Source organism: Centruroides sculpturatus, unplaced genomic scaffold, assembly GCF_000671375.1.
Source record: "Centruroides sculpturatus isolate CEXI.00-Female unplaced genomic scaffold, Cexi_2.0 scaffold1537, whole genome shotgun sequence".
Taxonomy (NCBI): Eukaryota; Metazoa; Arthropoda; class Arachnida; order Scorpiones; family Buthidae; genus Centruroides; species Centruroides sculpturatus.
The window spans coordinates 154,507-175,458 of record NW_019385841.1 but is presented as its reverse complement, the minus strand read 5'-3'; the positions used below and the strand labels follow the sequence as shown (position 1 = coordinate 175,458).

The 20,952-nt window shown below is 30.4% G+C and overlaps 1 protein-coding gene across 1 annotated transcript; it reads right to left on the bottom strand.

The window, feature by feature from the left end:
- Window positions 1-298: 298 nt before the first annotated feature.
- On the bottom strand, window positions 299-20,686 carry LOC111642436 (cell division cycle 7-related protein kinase-like). The gene is made up of 10 exons (XM_023388790.1): window positions 20,644-20,686; window positions 13,187-13,273; window positions 10,174-10,315; window positions 10,002-10,095; window positions 5,999-6,141; window positions 4,658-4,781; window positions 4,276-4,562; window positions 1,993-2,075; window positions 629-778; window positions 299-552 (listed from the first exon to the last, which is right to left on the bottom strand). The coding sequence occupies exons 1-10, from the start codon at window positions 20,675-20,677 to the stop codon at window positions 326-328; spliced, it is 1,371 nt and encodes a 456-aa protein (XP_023244558.1). The 5' UTR covers window positions 20,678-20,686; the 3' UTR covers window positions 299-325.
- Between the last annotated feature and the right edge of the window lie 266 nt (window positions 20,687-20,952).

Sequence of the window (20,952 nt, the reverse complement as noted above, 5' to 3'; positions counted from 1 at the left end):
TCTGAAGTGAAAGTATTGTATTATATTATGTAATGAAGTTATATCATAAAAATAGTATTATGTAAGCTAAATAAAAGTAGCAAAATGCATAAAATATTATTGCATAAATTTATTTTCAGCTTTATGTGATCTTTCAGAATTTTGTTAGGAATGAAAAGCATTTATGTAACTAATTATTGAATAAAGCTCACTATATGTATTCACAAATAATAGTTTTTGGTAGGAGTAATATTTCTGAATAAACAGAGGAGAATTTGATTCAAGTAAAATAAATTTTATTTTATTTACTTTATATACATATTTATAAATATTTTTTAAATACAATTTAATTTGTTGTAGTTATAAACTGATGGGCGCAAGCCTGTTGCGCAGTTATACGAGTGAGTGGATTTGGATCCAAAAGTCTTCCTAGTAAATTATAGGCAGATTCAGGTATTGTATTTTCCGGTTCATTTGGCACATTTTCGCTGTTTCTTTGTATGCTTTGGATCCTCTGACACAATAATTTAAAATCTACTTTTGGTTTTTGAATACTCAAAAACACTCTCTTGCCTGAAGTATCGAAAAATTAACTGTTAAATTATGAATTTAAATGAACCGGCAAATTTGAATTTTATATGTCACTCACCAATACTTAGTGCAGCTTGTTGCAGTCTCTTACTTCCTACAATGCAAGTTATTTCAGCTAAGGAACTTAAATCGTCAGAAGCTCTGAAGAAAGGATACTTCTTTGTTAGTAACGACAAGAATATCACACCAGCTGCCCACATGTCAACGGCTGTAAAATAAAGAAATTGAGAATCGCATGTAAATAAATATTCTAACACAAGACCGTGCTACTATTTAAACATATTCTATTTCTTATATATTTAACTGTTATAATACATTTTTATACTGAAACATAAAAACAGCACTTAATTATACAAATATCTGGGAGATCTGAGGCACATTTTTGTTGCAGATATCATTTTGGATAGAATTGTGCGCTTTTATGAAAATAAATCTGTCAAATTACAGAAGAAATCACATAATAGAAGTGTATAAAACCAGCATCTTTCATTTTTTTACTTCTTGATAGATATGAAAATGAACCTTTTCCTATAGAGACTAATCATTGGTGATGAAAAGTGAATTGTATATGACAACAGTAAACATCACAAAGGTTATTTTGCAAAATAAATAAATAAACTACATGTGTAAATTCATCAAAAACCAGTTCTGAATTTCATCATACATGTCATTAAAACAGATTAATCATGAGGTTCTACCAATCTACCAAACATTTAACATTAATTGCTTTGAAGAGAGAGCTTCCTTCAGTCCTCCCCATTTTTGATAGTGAAGTTTAAATTTAATTCATTGGAAGGTAATCTTTCATCATTTACAATGCTAACCTGTGCTTGCATGGAGATTGCAATCAAATAAAAAGTGCAAGAATTTCAGAGAAAAATCTTGCAACATTATTTTATTTTCCAAACTTCTCTTCAAATTTTCATTCTTCCAATCAATACAAAATTAATTAAAAGCTCCAATGACACTCAAACAAAGGTGTGAAACTATTTCATTCAATACCAGAAAAATTTTGCTACAATGAAATTCTTAAAACTGTCAGAGAAAAGCAGACAGATTATTAACAATTTCAATGTTCTATTATTTAATTGATTATATTTGTGAGTTTTGTTCACATCGCCTGCAAAACTTTATACTCACCTACTATAATCTTTAAAATTCAAAATGTATTCAATCTTTCACAAAAAATTTTTATATTGAAGATTATTTACATAGATGTTTTTGTTTGGATTACAGTATGAGATGTAAAAGAATTATGTCAAGTAAAAATTTATGACACTGCTGTTAAAAGGACCATTATTTAATTGAGTACATTTAATCAACTTATAATACTTTTTAGATATAATATCCACTGAAAGCAATATGTTTGTGGAAGACAAACTAATTTTGTTTTTAAAAATTCTTCAAAATTATAGAATTTACCTGTTGTCTGACTTTGATACTTCAAAAGGACTTCTGGTGCTCTAAATCCTGGAGTCCCAGCACGTGGTGCAATTTCTGGAGGTCTAATTTTAAAAAGAGTTAACATTTAATAAAAGAAAAAGTTATCGCATAAATTTAAATGCAATAAAACATGACAATTGCATTTTAAGAATCAAAAAAATAACACAACTTCTTGTAAATTGCATTTAATTAAAGAAATTATCAGTAATTGCAACACCCAATTAAAAACAGAACAAATTATACAGTTTAATTCAATTTTCTTTTAATTAATTATACTAAAACTTAGCATATGAGTTATTTTTTCAGCTTGGAAGACATCAGTACTAAATGACAGGAAACTATTGTATCATGAAGAAATAAAATTGGACAGAGAATTTAGTAGAGAGCTCTTCATTAAGTAATAATGTATCAACATGATGCTTCAGATAATATATCATCAAACTAATAGTTTGTATCATTTGATTACAATAAATAATTAGTCAGATTCTTATCTGGCTATAATATGGCTAATTAATAATTAAGGTACCAAGTAATTTGGACTAGAGATAAGCCGTTAAGCTGCCAACTGTGTTAAAATTTAATTTCTAGCTCAAATTAGCTATTATAGCCTAATAAGAATCTAAATTTATCATTTGATTAACATAGGATTTGATTATTTTTATATGTATTTACCATTAATAATTCTGAGATAAAATGAAAAAAGCCATTAGTCTGTCAAAAGAGAGTTAACTAATTTTCTGAATGGTTGATTAGTTAATATAAAGTACTAGTATAACATTTACATGGCTAGATAAAATTGCACTCATTATGAATAGCTCTAATCAGTAGTCAGTCAGTCAGCATGGATGAGAGATGAGAACTCATACTGTAAGAATCATAATCTCGTACAATGAAAATCTGAGTCAGGTCAAATCTGGATTCCTTGTAGTGTTGGCCCAAATGAAAGAACAAAGTTATCCTTGCTGTGTGACTATCAGACCAACTCAACATAAAAAGTTTGTTCCTTTCAATAATCTTTGATTATTATAGACTATTTTAATATATACTAGATATATGGCATTGAGAAACTCGAGACAATGTTTATCGATGTAGTTAGCCTAACCAAGCAGTTTGAGCACTGATATGCCACAAATGAAAGATAAGTGATTTATTGTTGAGAAAAGAAAAAAATATAATGAAAACTACAGATAAAAAAGAGAAGTGTAATAAAGAAATTAAATCGAAGTAAATGAAAAACTAAGAAATAAAGGAATAATAAAATCAGTTGGCATTTAAGCGGGAAGTCTTGGATAAATTGAAGTTGCTTGTTAAAAGCAGCCACGTTTGTGATTTTGTCCAGTCTCCACTGAGAAAACTGCGTCAGAAACATACTATCGGCGAGTTGCTTGACACAACTAAAAAACTTGTATTTGAAATAGTTACATAAAAGTTGAAAATTTCCAATGGGACAAGAGGAAGGAGTTGAGCCAGTTTAATCCAGAGCAGGGTTAGTAGCTTGTATTCAGGTCCTCCTCAGACGTGATCCCGGTGTGATACCACTATGTCCCACTAAGCTGACCCACTGCAGAAAAACCAAATCACCCAAGCAAATGACAAAATTGCTTTGTCTCCGCCAACCATTAGTTAGGTCTACACGACATTAGTGTTGTGGGGTACGCAAAGTGATACCTGGGGTTACACCAAGTTTCCCTAATATAATGTAATACCTGCATATTATATTATAGGAGGTACAACTTATAATTATTTTTGTCTTAGAGCTAAGTGATCAAAAAAGTTTGGAGATCACTGAATTAGTGTATGTAGAGTTGACATATTTTCAGAAGATCCCTAAAATATACCAAAAATTGCTAAATTTCTTTTCTGCTACTGTCCCATTTAAGCATTTAAATTATGTATTCCAGTTATTAGAGCTAGGTAACATGGTGCCATCTAGTGGGAATGAGGGACATTCCTTTTTTCTTAGAATTCATATAACTTTTCTGTAGTTCAACAAAAATTCACCAAACCCTGGGAAAATATCAAGCATCTGTGTGCTTTTATATTCCAAAAAACAGCACCCAAAAATGTCAAAGTGGAGAAAGTCGACACACTTGTTTTTTGAATATATCTTTTCTCAGAGTGGATTATATTTTACAATAAAGGACATGGCTATACTGAGCATTTTGACACCACAGTCACAAAAATGTAAAGTGGGTAATTATTTTTAAAAAACTCAGACAAGAAAGTGAAAATGATACCCCAGTAGCCCAGGCAATTACATACCTATTTAAACAGATTTTGCACACTTCCTGTTTTCCATAACAAGAACATCTATTTTTTACCATATCATTTGTTTTACTACAATTCATTTTAGTAGTTTTACTGTCAAAGCTATGAACAAATAATGTTCTGTTTAATTTTGGATGAGTTTGAAACTTTTTTGTATCCTGAAGTGAACACAACTGAGAAAGTTGATTATTGCCGACCTCTTGCATTACTTGTGACAGAGGAAGGAATGTATTGCTGACATCATGCATTACTTGACGTTTTTTACTCGGCGATTTCATTTTCTGCAAAAAAAAAAAAAAAACACTTAAATCTTTAAAAAGTGCTAATAATTTTATGTATTTGAAAAGGTTTTTCTCAAATTAAAAATCAAATATACCAAATTTTCATTTTCTTGATTTTCTGTTCTTTTCCTTTTTTTCTTTATGACCTCTTCGACACAATTTTCTTTTGATCTTGAAGAACTCAAACGTTGAGCCAGACCAAAATCTACTAAAACATATCTGAAAATAAAGTATCATCATCAAGCAATTAATAGAGATTTTTCAGTCTATAATTTAATACACAAACTTTGTAAAGATTTAAAAATATATAATAATTGCCTTAAAATAAGATTGTTATTTTGTATTTTCCAAAATAAAAAGAATTAAATCAATCATTTAAGCTTTATGGGAGCAGTTTTAAACAGTAGTTAAACAGTAATAAAAATCATTTATTTTAATCATATATATTTATTTTTTTGACATAATCATCATTTAGTGAGACATATTTTTCCAAATTTTCAATCTATTTTGCATTTTATGCAATGAAAAACTTTAAATTTTCCTCAATCAATTCCCATATACAGCTCAAACTTTGGCATGTAATGAAAAATAACCTTTAATGTCCCATTTAATTTTTAAAACAATCAGACGTTCTTAAGCTTCTTTGTTGTTTCCATGCTGCAGTAGGGTCTTTGCATTATCACAATGCAAGAAAAAGATGATTATAGCCTAGCTCTGTGAATATGTCTTAAGTGCTTAGAAGGTTTCACAATACTTTACCAAACAGATTGTTTCTTCCTTTTTACACAGCCTACCAATCACTGAGGAAGACAAGCTCATATTTAAACTCGATTGTTACTCACAATGCAGTACAATGAACAGAGACTTTGCACAAACAACTAGATAGTGATGATCATATGTTTCTATCCCCATACTTGAAACACTTTGGTTGTGGACCTTATTTATCAATCAACCCCTCATATATTCTTTCTTTTTAGAACACCGGTTTCAATTTTTATATTCATAAAAGATAAGTTTTAGAATTTATTTTATTCCATTTATAAATTGTAAGGTGGTTTTAAATTTAATAAAAAAAATTATGTACATTACATCTTATTTAACAGGCAATAAAATTTTAATAAATAAAATAAAACTCCTTCTGCTTGTAAAATTCTGATAAGTGTGCAGACCTTAAACTTGGAATAATTTTTGATTACATCTGTACTATTACTCTCCACTACATAACCATACATGCCCAAAACATCAAGACTGTGCACATAGATCATGTGTAATCAATACCTGTAACTTTACTATTGAACAGCCCTGATTTAATGTAGCCTATATTAACCATATATGTAAACTGTTGATACTAACAATTAACTTTAATCAAGTGGTATGTTATATGTGTTATATATTATTTTAAAAATTTTTAATAAACAAAACAAATTAAAGCTTACTTTTTCTCTTCACGATTGTAAAGAAAGTTGCTAGGTTTTATGTCTCGATGAATGATGTTATGAGAATGAACTTTCTCCAAGGCAATAAATAAATTCTTCATATAATCCCTCATTTCATCAACATTCATCAATTTAACATAATCCTGTTATGGGTATATAACATATGAAAAATTATTCATAAACACAGAATATCATTGAAATTGTTATTGAACAATATACAGTTATTAAACCGAGAAAACCTATCAACTGTTCAGAAATAACTTTTCAGTCAGTTGGTTGATAGTGAATGATGTCATCAGTATTTGTTTGACCACTCTCTAAACCACCTTCAAAGATCGGCAAGTCTGGTAACAACCAATAAATTGTTGGAATCTTTACAAATAACATTTCTGAATATCATCCTGTGTCAGCAGTTGAACTGGTAAGCATTTCTGAACAGACCCTAAACAATGTGTGTGTGACTATTGCTGTAAAAATATATAATATATTCGTTCTCATTATTCAATATAACCAAAATATCCAACTTCATTTTGAGAATATGTCCTAGTCTAACCCTTCTATCCATTTCCATCTTAGATAACATATGTAGTTAAAGCATATGCTGAACAAACTATAATCTTGAATTCATACAAATATGGTGTTTATTCATGTCATTCTTTAAAAACTGATTATATGTTACAGTGCAGTGATTTTCAAGTATAAAGATTGATATTGTCAAACATGAAAACAGTTGCAAATTAGAAAAGTTAGAATGGTTAAACTCCAATAACTAGTCATCTGGATAACTGGTCACATGTAATAATAAAGATTAATATAATTAAATCCTCATCAATTCATCATTAGATCCAATCATAACTCTAGTTAACTGACAAAACTTTAGATCAATCAATATTTTTTTTATGCTGATTTTTTAAAAATGAGATAGTATGATTTTCACAAAAGTAGAAGACTGCAAGCTAAGGATTCTAATGTTCTCAGTATTTTTCGAACTGTTTATGCCGTGCAGGCACTAAGAGCTTTTTTCCATGCCATCATGTGTTCAGAATCAGAATATTAAAAGTATATAAATCAGAATTAAAAATGTAGATTTATTTTATTATATAATATAAATATTATTTTAATAGATAATTATAATTATGTATCTGAAGAAAAACAGTGTACTGTATCTATGTAGAAAATATTTTGCATGTAGTTAAGTGATTTCTCTACCTAATTGGCCAGTATTTTCTAGTCCAATTATTGAAGTTTTACCATGCATTTGAATCAAATATTCATATATAAGATTTTAGGATATAATTCTAGGTAGTCAGATACATGAAGATTCATGTATTAATAAGAAGTATTGGCATTGTTTTTATATAATTTAATACAATAATTTAAAATAAAAAAAATTATTTTATTTTTATTTCATAAAATACAGTATGTCTATATAATAGAATATACATCAACCCAATTCAATTAATTAGTGATGCCAAATTATTTATCAGGATATTACAAAGCTAAATTCAGATTTTTATAATAAGATTTATATATGTCACTGGAAAACAAACTTGATTAATTTTTAAAAATACTTCTCCATTATCAATTAATTTGGAGGAGAATCACTCCTACCATAGCACATTGAAAAATATCAGAGTGCTTAATTTTTTTTTTCTACCACCTTTGCAACTTCTGAAATTGATGAAAACCTTTGGATGCAATTAGGTCTTGATTTGGAAGAATGCTTCACAATACATAAATTTTGTAATATTGTGATGCAGTAATTCTTCTGCAGAACATATTTTTATGCTATTGACGTTAACACGAAATATCAAAGCCATCTTTTCATTCTTTAGCAGCCAAAGATGCAATTATACACATATTTAGGTTAAGCAATGACTTTGTTCCCAAAGTATGAACTGTACATGAATACACAGAAAATGTTTTGTTTTTAAATAAATATTTTTAGATATCATTTGTTAATTGCTTTTGACATTGACTTGTTACTTAAAAGGGATGGATTTTATTGTTTTATTACACTGTTTATTATGCATTTCTAAATATAAATCAGTAAAAATATATTTGTAGTTTTGTAAAAATACCAAGAATAAAGTGAAAATTATAGTTTTACATTAATACCATCAAAGGTTTGAAACACCAACATCATGGTTACAAAACCAGCACATCCCCACTGAGCCACCAGCCATTCTGCAAATGGTGGGAATTCTAAAGGTTTTAAATGATTTGCAATTTTTAACTTCAATTTTCTCATTTAATTTTGAGTATTATGCCTTACTGCTTGGCATATGTCAATCATTGGGAATGCAATCTCAACAAGTTTGATCAAATTCGGTGATCCAAACATTATACTGTCCCATCATAAGTTAGAAGTATGTTAACCTTTCAACAGTGGGATAGTCAGTTATGGTGCTATCCCAAAGTAGTGGAGAATAAATGTGGAAAATTTTTAAAGTATTTTTCCATGCTTTTTTCTCATTACCGTTTCAGGAAAAGATTTTGTAAATAGTTATGTCTAGTAAAGAAAAGACTTTTTTTATTGTTACAAAATTCATTTTTTATGTGAATTTTTTTTCCCTGGTAGTTTTTGGCAATACCCCCAAAAGAATTTAACAGATATATCTGCCCCTCACCACTGCCACACGATCACCCTGGACGAATATATATGGCCGTTTATTTTGAAAGTGGTGCAAGTCCATTTTTTTCTTTTTTCAAGATATTTAAACATTTTCATTTTAGTTGATTCAAAAATATAAATAAAGTGTACTAAGTTTGACAATGTTTTTATGACATTAGAAATATGTAAGTTGATTGCATAAAGACTTCTATGTGAATTTAACTAAACTAATATATTCTTTCTGGGCCATAAATGGACTTACACCACTTTCATAATCATTGAACTGTAAAATTCATTAAATTTCTATTACGTAAAACTCAATTTCACTTGAAACACATTGTGTTTTATTCTGATTTTGTTCATATATAATAACAAGAAATAAAATAGTATTGTTTATTCTGAACATTAAAATATTTACTTATTGTTAAACTATTTTATGATAAGTTTATCATTATTATGAGCTTACCGTTAGACATTGCTTTTCATTTAGATTCATTACATGGATTTTTTTCCATTCCATCAAATTGTACATTTGTTAGTAATATTTATAGTTTTACTCCTCTGTTGTAAGGGGCTATCTTTAAATGATGTCCACACTGAAAAGGGAGGGGGTTAAGACAAGTCAGACAAGAGGATGAGTATTAGTAGACATCCATTTATTTCATTAAATTTTATACAGTATGCATTTTATTATATTTATTTCAAAGTTTCTTGTATGTTTCAATTCTACTTATGGTATCTATCATTCATAAAGTAATGAAGGTTTTAACAGGGATAGAGTTATGTTGGACATCCATAGAAGGAAAAGGGTTACAAAAACTTGGACAAACTGAGACAAAGTAAAAATTTCAAGAAAAATGCACATGTAATTTATGGACAGTCCAAGTGTAGAAAATGGACTTACACACTTTCAAAATCAATGGTTATGCAATGTCATTTACTGATAAATTTTCAATTGATCAAAGCTTATGGTTATTTTAAAATGTTAAGTGTGAATTGTTTATAAATAAAAAGTTCACACTAAATTGTATGTATATTATGTGTTTTTTCAATTTTTTTCCAAAAATGGACTTACACCACTTTCAAAATAAATGGTCCATATATACCGTCCCTCACTGTCAAGTGGTTAATGTAACTGTCAAGTTTCGTAGAAATAGATCAAATGGCATAGAGTGCAAAGCAAACAAACATCCTCATATATATAGATTTATCTTTAGATGGCAGTCTAAACATCTACCTGTAACCAAATTGTTTTGTATCTAATCACTAAATTAGCCTTGTAATGGCCCGATAAATAATTCAGCAGTCTGTTATTTTAAAACTTAAATTTTATAATATATAAAAATTGATTGATTGTGATGAAAAGTTTATCTTAATATACAATCTTACCTGAAATTTATCATGATAAAAATTTGGCATAACTATTACTACATGGCCTTTTTCCATTAGACAAGTTTCAACATTAATAATATTGCAGGTTCCACTATATGAACATATACATTAAAAAATAAATATAAATCATTTTTAATGAAAGAATAGATCTGTTTGAACTAGAACTCACCCCAATTCTTTCAAACAATATAATTCATTTGCAATTCTAGAAGGATGACTTGTTGGAACTAAATACTTTAATGCATATTCTTGTTTGGAAACATTTGAATCATCAGATTTAACAGTTGCTCTATAAACTTTACTAAAAGTACCTGAATAATTATGAGTAAAAATATATTAATACTACACAAAGTGAAATTTAAATACAGTCAAACCTTGGTTTCAAACAACTCACTTCGCAAACAAATCAGTTCACAAACAGAATTTTGAACTCATATTTCCTCCTGTTGTCATATGCAACTTGTTTGTCAAACACACTACTAGGCAATAGCCAAATACAGATTAGACACACAAATTGTCAACCCCCGATACTTCCTATATTAACCTGTCCCGTGTTGTTCCCAAGTATTTTCACATTGACCGTATTTGACCTAACTTGTCGACCCCAAACATATTAATTTCTGCATCGGAACATTTTTTATACTAGATGTTGCTATGCGTCATAATTTTTATATTAAAACGAACTTCTGAAATATAATTTCTTTTGTTTTTATAATTTTCAATATATTTATTTTGTTTGTGCAAAATAAAAAAAATAATTTTTCATTAAGCTTAAGCAAAAATTCAACATGGCAGCCACACACAATGGAGAAAAATTTCAATATGGGATAGGTTAAAGAAAGTCAACACCCCAGCCAATCAATGACAGGACTACTGATTCAGAAGTTAGTGGTGTAATTAGATGTCACAACATAAATCATTGACGATGTTGCTATTTAAATTAGATTTCAATGCACAAGCAGAAAAGATACTACTTCCATTTTTGGTACACACTGCAGCTGAATTTAAATCAAATTAATTAATAAAAACAGCATTATTTGACATTCATGTGATATAAATGGCATTTAAGAATTTGTGTTTAAAGGGTACTGTAGGTACTGTACCTTCAATGTAATATTATTATATTATATACTAGCAGACCCCGCCACACGTTGTTGTGGCTCAAAATGTATCTATTATAAATGTATAACACTTCCCCCGTGGGGGAAAATTTTTCGAAAAATTTCTTCTTAGTGTACATTCTCTTGACGTACTTTATTAAAACGCAATCAAAAATGCAAAAACCCGCATCTAAAATAATATAATAGAAGCCAAGTTCTTCACGGTAAGCCTGAATTCTGTCCCTCTCCCCCGCGGGGGAATATCGAAAAATTCCTTCTTAGTGTACATTCTGTTGACGTACCCTATTAAAACGCAATCAAAAACGCAAAAAACCGCATCTAAAATAGTATAAATAGAAGCAGAGTTCTTTACAGTAAGCCTTAATCCTAACCATCTCCCTTCAGTGGGAGGAATTTCGACACGTATATTATATAAAAACACGTGCGTATTCGAATGCAGCGTTGTCAAAATTCCAAAGGAATCGGTAGGAACAAACGAAAATTACATTTTTATTTATATAGATAGATAGAAGATGGTCCGCTTTAGTTCATTTTCACAGAAAAGCGTAATGCCTCACAGAAAAGCAAACTTACGGCGTCGTACTCGTAGCGCCATCTGTTGGACATAAAAGCCTTAACCTAGATTATATCTTTTAATTTATATGAATGTTTAACGGAATAATATACAGCCTATGTCCACCCTGAGGTTTCATTCTAAATATTGGTGAAAGAATTTTTGAAATCGGATGAGTAGTTTCGGAGATTACCTGCTGCAAAGAAACTTTTACATACATACATACAAACATTACCTCTTTATAATATTAGTATAGATAATATTTCATGTATAAAAATGCCTACAAATGCAATGTAATATTATATATGATATATTACTACATTACAGCTAAAATAGTAAAAAAGGCTTTATTTTGGGGGTCAGGAACAAACTTATGAAAAAACTTGTTTCAGTTTTAAATAAATTGGTTTTATAACAACTTTTAGGAACAAATTATGTTCAAAAACCAAGGTTTGACTATAGTTTGAATAAGTAAATCTTATCAGAAGTTAAAATTTCATTCAAACTTTATTTCAAAAAAATGTTTCCTTCATTTTAATTGTCATTATCATTATAAAACTATCCAAAGATATAGTTTATTCTTTATCACAGGAAATATTCTAGGACAAAGTTTTCCCACCAGTGATCATTCATAATCACTAGTTTAAAAAAAAAACTCTTAGAACAGAATTTCTATTTCAGAAAAGCCACCATGCAATATGAATCAAAATATTCTGGAAAACCATGTTTATCAATTACATCAGTAAAGCTAAAATTACTTTGTCATATGAACCTCTTTAATTAAACAACATGAACACTAACCAAGGCAAGATGATGTTCATACCATACTACACAACACTGACTGAGTTAGAATGCTATTGGTTGGAAATATTTCATTTACAATCACTAAATGATTGGTCAAACAAAAATTTGGTAAAAGTTAAGATAGTTTCAAATTCAAATGAATTGGTTGAACAGTCACCAAAAGGACACAAACTGTCAGTTCATATCTTTGCATGCCAATGTGAACCTAGCTTAAAAGGTTCAGCACAGTTATGGTCTCAATTATCTTTTGATATTTAATTCAAAAAATATTTTTGGAAATGTATATACACATAAGAGGAGCTATTGTATAACTTTTGAGTTTATTAAAATATTATTATTTTTATTTTTTAAATTCAAAATTTAATATTTTCTAAATCTGGAAATGACTGATAAAAATATTATTTGCAATTATTAAAACAATTTATATACATATATCAGAAAATTATATCAATATATGCATATTTGAATATTTTCAGATGTATAACTCGCAGTCATTGTTCTGCAAACACAAGTTCATAACTGCAATTAAAAATTGCATATAACCTGTACCCTATTCCCTATGCCTTTTAAACACAGATTATCCACAAGATACAAAAAATACAGTAATTACCTTTGGTATTATATGTATATTTCAGTCTAAAAAGTTAATTTTTAGTGTCTGCATCTCTCAAGTAATGATAATAGAAAATTTCATTTATATTTACCTTCTCCAATTTTTCCATGTAAATTGAACACTTTATCCACCTGTGGAATATAATCGAGCAATTTATGCATGTCATCTTGAGCAGAATCTGCAAAATATTTTAAAAAACATTTTCTAAATTAATGTATTTGGACTGAAGTGATTATTAATATTTAAAAAGAAGTAATAACTCCGTTTTATTAAAAATAATTAATGCATTAGCTGACAATGATCTAATTGTAATCAAAAATCTCTTTCAATTAATTACATTTGAATATAAATGTATTGTTGAATAACAGCAAAATATTTTAATTTTTCCTTAAACGAGTTTTTCATTAAAAACTTTACTTACAAAAAAAAATTCTGACATTTTAAAACTGAATCTTCACACAGAAAAGGGAGAGTAAAGCTAATAAAAACAATTTTAATGTATAATATTTGTTCATTGTGAAAATGACTTTGCTCAGTAGTGTTTCTAGTCACAAACACCTAACCAAGAAGGACATAAAAGTGATTTTGCAATCTTCTTACCCTCCGATTTGTCCCCTGCATTTTTCTTCTGTTCTTAGCATGAGATTAAAAGATTGTATGCTCCAATCAGAAGCAGAATTACGTGAAAGCTATAGCAAAGAAAGCCCTCAAAGATTACGACAAATGACTCCCAAGAGTGCTTTGGTATGGATGCTGATAAAAGTGTAAACCTGTAGGAATAGCTTACTTTGATAATGGTGTGGTGTAAGACTTTTGTGTTGCATAATAAAATCTGTAACAAAATATAGGTTTATTTAGTTCTATTCAATATATCAAAAAAAAAAAAGAAAAGAAAAAAGAAAAAAAAACAGAATTGTATGTGACACTACCAGATGATACCACTGAAAGTATACCTGAATACACTGACTAGTTAATACAAAGAATCTAAGATCTTGTAGCCATGACATTCTACTGACCTGAGCACGTGGCTTTTATTTGCCCTGAAAGGATTGGTAAATGAAAATAACATCAGAACAAAAGAAGAACTTCAGCAAATGCAAAGATAGAGTCAAAACGGTAGTCCTAAGCATGCATAGAACACCAGCCAAAAATTTATTAGTGATACACTAATATATACCACTAATATATACTAATACACAATAATATAATTATATATTAGTGATACACTAATATACTTAGCTGGTATTCGACAAATGCAGAGCCACCTTTTCAAGTCTTTCTACACCACTTTAGTATATACTGTACACCAACATTAGGAATAGCTTAATGAGAGTGGCTGTAGCAATTATGGAAGGATACAACTGGCTATGCACACCACAGCAACTCATCTGTACAGACACACACAATATACTATCACTGACTTTCATTCATATCCCACAGCAAGGGTCTTGGAGTTTCTCTCCCCCTGGTACACACAACACACAGGTTTGCTAAGGTCCACAAAAAAGCTCCCAAATCCAACTGGTTGTGGATAAGTCTACATTGCCTTTGATTTCATTGAGAGAATTCTTAAAACAAGAACTGATAATAAATATTAAAAATGCCATATGAACAATTACACGAGATGAACTTGAACAGGATTTCCATAGTTTATTGACAAAATGGGAAAGATGTATCAAATGGAATGGAGACTACTTCCAACACTTACCTGTAGTGAAGTATTTTATCTCACAACAGTAAGGGCATGTTCGTAAAGTCAAACGAGTTAAATGCATTAGTAACAAATCATTCGAAAAGTAGTAGTCTCATCCAGTGCGCATGCTCTGTGGTGATGACATTTCGAATGAAACTCTAACAGAGTTCATGAAGGAAAGAGTTAGTTTACTTCATTAAGAAAATGGCGCCTGACAATATCGATGTTTCTAAATATACTCAAGTATTTAAATTGTGAATTAAAAGGTGAAATTATTGAAATAACTGTCCACATGAAGCAATCTAAGAAAAATATTTCAGATAAGGCTGCACTAGCAACATTCATATCTTCGATTTTAGAAACATCCATTTAGTTATAAACAAATCGTTCAAAAAGTCTAACAAAATAAGAATAACGACGTCATTCTCGTTTAACTCGTTCTACTTTATGAACATACCCTAAGTGTTGGAACAGAAAGTCAGGTACAGGAAGTAAAGAACAAACCTGTGCGTTCATGTAACCTTACCAAGAGAGAGCATGATATTGCCCCAATATAATCAAGTCTTACATTAAAACTGGTATGTACTAAAGAAGGTATCCTATATATTCCTGAAGTTCAAGTAGACATTGCCTATCTTGTTGCATAGTAATTGGTGTATCATTGGATTTTTCCTTTAATGTAATCTGGCCTTCCTTTTATACTTGCTATTTATCTCTCTGTAAATGTGGTTGAGTCAGATTGTAGAAGATGATCATAGTTAGAGTATTTGTTTTATCCTTTCGTTTTTTATGGTTAATGTTGTCGTGTAATGATGAATTGCTGATAATCTAGTAGGGTATCCATAGTTCTTGCTATTATTTTTTATTTCATTTTTATTTCATAATGCAGATGAGGCAATAATGATGTAAAAGAGTTCCAATCTCATATGGTAGAAGAAGCAAAACAGGTATGTGGTGTAACAAGAGTGGGACTGCTTGGTGGAATGAGAGTTGAGCCAGCAGTGAAAGAGAACTGCATACATGAACAGACTGAATGGCAATGCTAGTGAGAATAAGTGTAGAGTGAAAAAATGAGAAGCTGACCGAGTGATTAAGGAAAGTAAGGACAGAATGAATAAAAAGGAGACAAAGCATTTGAGAAAAACAAAATACAGTAAGACCCTGCTTAACACTGATTCGATATAACACGGTCTGCTTGAAATCTAAAAAAGCTCAAAATTTATGCTGATTTTAATTTTCGTGGCATTTCATTGATTCGTATATAATACAATTATTTATAAACATGAACCAATCAGGAAAAGGTGGCAAAAAGATGTACTTTCTTTAAATCTATGTATGTTTGGTGCAATTTTGGAAAAAATATATCATCATGGATGCCGTAGGAAATATCGATTTTGCTTGGCAAGAATTAACTGATAAATGCATGAACAGAGTGTGGAAGAAGTTAAGGCTGAAGGTATCCAAGAATTCTCAAAGAGAAGAGCCTATTGTGTATTGTTAGGCTGGCCAAACTGTCAACCTAATCGATATAGCATGACTAGGAGATGTATACGAGCAGGATATTGAGGAGTTACTGCAGATTTCTGGTGAGAGCCTTACCAAGGACGACCTTCAAGAACTGGCAGAACAAGAAATTCATATAGAAATGGAAAATAGAGATTCTGAAAATAAAGAATCCAAAAAATTTCAGATTTCCCTAGTAAAAGTTTGGTAATGATAACCGAGATTGTTGATCAAATCGTAGCAACCAATTCAGATTTTGAAAGGAGTGCAAAAGCAAAATGAGGCATTTTGGATACGATCTTAAAAATTTCAAAAGAGCCAAGACCTTCATCACAAAAAATGAACTTTATATTTCTGTGTGCATAGGTTTGTGTTATTTAACATATATTATTATGCAAATTAATATAAAAATAACCTAAAATTAAAGTAAAATCTGTTTATTTTTGGTCTCGTGTTTACCTATCCCTATTTACTCTATATTAAAATGACCTTGTTTAATTAACGCTGTTTTGCTTAGTGTTTTGTCGTCTAGGAACTCATCCCCAGCATTAAACGGGATCTTAATGTACTGTTCTGGAAGCAAATGAAGAATATACTTGCCAACAGAAAGAAAAGTATACCCTGTGTACAATATGCAAATGGTGAGCTGCTTTGGGATGAATGTGAGGTGTGTAAAAGGTAGCATGAATATTTTGAGAGCCTGTTTGGGACAATTGCAGAGATAAATGAAGATAGTGATAGATATGTCCCTATTCAACTGAATGAAGTTAGGAATGCAACAGAAGAATGAAAAATGGCAAATCTCTTGGTCTGAATGGTGTGACTGCAGATATGCTAAAATATGGAAGGAAAATGTGGAACAACAGATGCTCTGACTCTGCAACTTATGTTGGAACAATAATATGGCACCATGTGATTAGAGAAATGCTGAAACTGTTCTGAAAAGAGGGAATAAAAGGTCATTTCTGCAATGAAAGACTTTAACTTTATTTTTTCCCGATACCACCAGAGCATAATTGGGTTAAATACAAAGATATATCAAAGCACAGGTAAATACATACATAACAGAGATAATGTACAAACAGTATGACAATAGAGAAGTATGAATAAACGGTGAGATGACCGATACAAATCAACCAATATGATACAGCTTGAGAGTAGAATAACATGTACAGTAGTATAAAATAGATAATACTAATAGTAATAATAGTAATTACACAGATATATATTGCAGCAGAACGAGTAATGATATGTACAATAATGTGCAGGGAGCAAATGAAGATAGTGCCCGACGACAGACATGACCAACTTAATGAATGACGGAGCATATGTGATACTTATGAATCAATTTTTTGAATGCTTTGTAGGTGTCACTATCATTAAGAAGGACATGAAGTTCACAAGGCCAATTAATACCCCTCTGGCTAAGAGCAAGGGCACGCTCATGCCTAGCATCCTCAGTCATTGGACACACGTATATATGGTGCTCAACCCCATCATGGCAATTACAGATGATACAGATGCCGTTGCAGATTTGCCAAACCTCTGCAAGTAGGCCCTGAATCTCCCATGCCCAGTGAAGAATTGAGTGGTTTCAAAGTCCAGACTAACCCAGTGGTGAAAAAGGTGGTCATGAATAGATGGAAAAAAGTTCCTTGCTAGGTCATTGTAGCTATCCCATCTCTGCTGCCAGAGATCCAAGCTGTAGTTCCAATGTTGGAGCTTAAGAAAAGAGGCAGGCAGCAATGAAAGACTGTTGTTCCTGGTGATTCAACATGACAAGAATGAAGACATTTTAGTCTCTTTTACGTATTTTTATTTTTAACATGTAAATCTGTCAGCCATCAAAAAGGAAATGTGTAAAAAGCTGTCCAAAGAGGCATGAACGGCTGTATGGGAATGTTGTGGTTTCTATGCTCATGTATGATAACCAAACTTGGGTATGAAGAAGAGTCAGGGTAGTTGCATTACTGCATGCGAGATGAAATATTTGAGAGAAGTGTGTGGCATAATTAGGAGAGACTACATGAGAAATAAATAGGTTCTGGAGGAATGTGAAGTGAAAGAGTGTGCGGTTAAATTGGCTCTATGATGGTTCAACCATGTTGAGAGAATGAAATGAGAACTGTCAAACAATATATACATGTTTGACAGTTCTCATTTCATTCTCTCAGTTCATTCAGTTGTAGGTGAATGTGATGCTGGAAAGCATGGTAGAGGAAGGCTGAGAAAGTCTTGGTTAGAACAAGTAAATGAGTATTTGAAAGAATCTGAGTCAGAAAGAAAATGTGAGGAAGTGCACTAGAAGAAGCATGAGTATGTCTGAACATGAAGATGTGGAGAAAGTTACAGAATGGATGATATATAGCCATAGTTCTCAATCTGTGGTCCATGGAATATGGGTGCTCCGTGAAGCCACTTCAAGTGTTCTGCAAAAGAATCAAATATACAATTACAATGTAAAATAATTTTTGTATGGGAATACCAATGTTGTCATCTACTAGACCCAGTGCACTTGATTTCAAGATTTGCCACCCCTGCTTTAAAGCTATTGTACATGTTCAATAAAGTATTGTACATGTAGCTAAGTATTGTACATGTTCAGCAAAAAAATGTCGAAGTTTAGTGTTCCTCAATTTCAAAAAGATTGAGAACCCAATATATAGGATTGTATCTCCTTTTGCCTGCTTCTCACCCTTTTTGGACTATGAGCAGGATGATATGTATTCATGTGTTTATTGAAGAACAGGCAAGTCCCAAAGTAGTAGTCTACAACTATAGAATGCCAAATTCAAAGAATAAATATCATTTGTCACATGCTACACGTAGCAATAGATGATAATTCATTTTTCATTCTAAATAAGGAAATTTTTCAAATAAATTAGAGAAATTTGTAAATACTAGTTAAATAGGATTAAAAATTAAAAAGTCAGAATGTAGAATATTTTATAAATTATTGAAGACAAACATAAATAAAATTTGAAATCTTCATAACCTTTTCAAGCATATGAACATGATTAGAACATTACCAAAGCTCCTCCTCTATTCACAAATGTATAGAAATTCCTTTAAAGTCCTTGTAGTGTTAGATTTTTTTATAATTTCAAAACACAAAGCAATTCTTTTTACATATCTGTAGCCAGGAAAAGCCTAAAAGGTAAAAATCAATTCTGCTATTGTTCTGTTCAATTGCAGGCTGTACGAAGAACAAACATCAATGCACTTAATTTTTCACTGTGATATGTACCGTACACTAACATTAGGAATATTTTAATGAGAGCGGCAATTATCGAAGGATACAACTGGCCATGCACACCACAGCAACTCATCCAGACACGTATAATTTACCAATACCATCACTTTCATTCATATCCCACAGCAAAGCTCTTACAATCTCTCTCCCCATGGCATACATAACACACAGGTTTCATTTCTTGCTTACTCTATTTCCAGTTATACTTTTTGTAGTTCTTTAGTGTTGTGTCCCTAGTTTCTTTGTTGTCCCTTGGGTGCTGTTTTGTCTTAATTCCATTGCTTTATTTTGTTTTATTTTGTCATCTTATATATATATATATATAAAAATGGCATCTTTCATAGGTCTTTGTCATGACATGCTCTTATCTGTCTAACTTGTTGTCTTTGTCAGCATTCTTGTTTAGTAATTAGTTAGTATAACCAGTTTTAAGTTAGCAATAAATTAGATTTAAGATAAATCTAACTTCAGTAACTTAAAATTAACTGAGTTATCAGTATTTTAGGTGTTTCTCCTAATTGTTTCAGTTATGTTATTCAGCTTCCTGGAGAGTTGCTAGCTTAGGTTTTGTATTAATTATAGTATTAGATTTAAGCCTTCACTCTAGTTTTAAGCCTTAATCTTTACTCTAGCTTTTATGTAACTGCACTACTTATTGGTGTAAGCTAAAACTCAGGTTTTCTTTCAGCCCACGGCCTCACAGCCTAAAAGCTGCATGTCAACATTAAACATAGAGGGAATGGTAACCTTATGTACACCACTCAGAGGAATCCTTCCTTTCTCCTCTTTTTATCTCTTCATCTTCCTCCTTTTCTTCTCTTCTGCCCTCACCTTCCCCTTCTTCTTCTAGCTAAACACTTAGTTTAAGGCCATTGTCTTTTATTATTTGCTATTGTTGTGTGTTTCCGTGACTAATATAAGATAACTATTATATAACTATTATAAGATTTCAAATTTTACTTATAAATGTCTTCTGTTGTTATATTTTACTTTTATAAATTTCTTTAACTAAGCATAAATTCATAAATTATATTATCTTCTACATTTTTGCTTATTTACTTTGGTTAACCATTTAAGGGGTTAAAAATGATATATTTACCAATATTTGTTTCATCTGCAGTTTGATTGGACATTGTCAGCTGCAAAGATAAAAAAAAATTAATATTTTACTGCATTTTTAATTTCAAACAAAACTCTGTTAATTCTAGAAATATTTTAAACTTTTTATTTTCTTAAAACAATTTTATTTTTCATTGCATAATATTAAACAAAAATCCCATTTCCCATATGACATTTGAATAAAAAAATTCAATAAATTAATATTAATATATAAATTAAAAAAACAATGATGTTTGAACCGAGTTCAAATCACTTAAGTTACTCTTTTATTTGAATATATATATATATT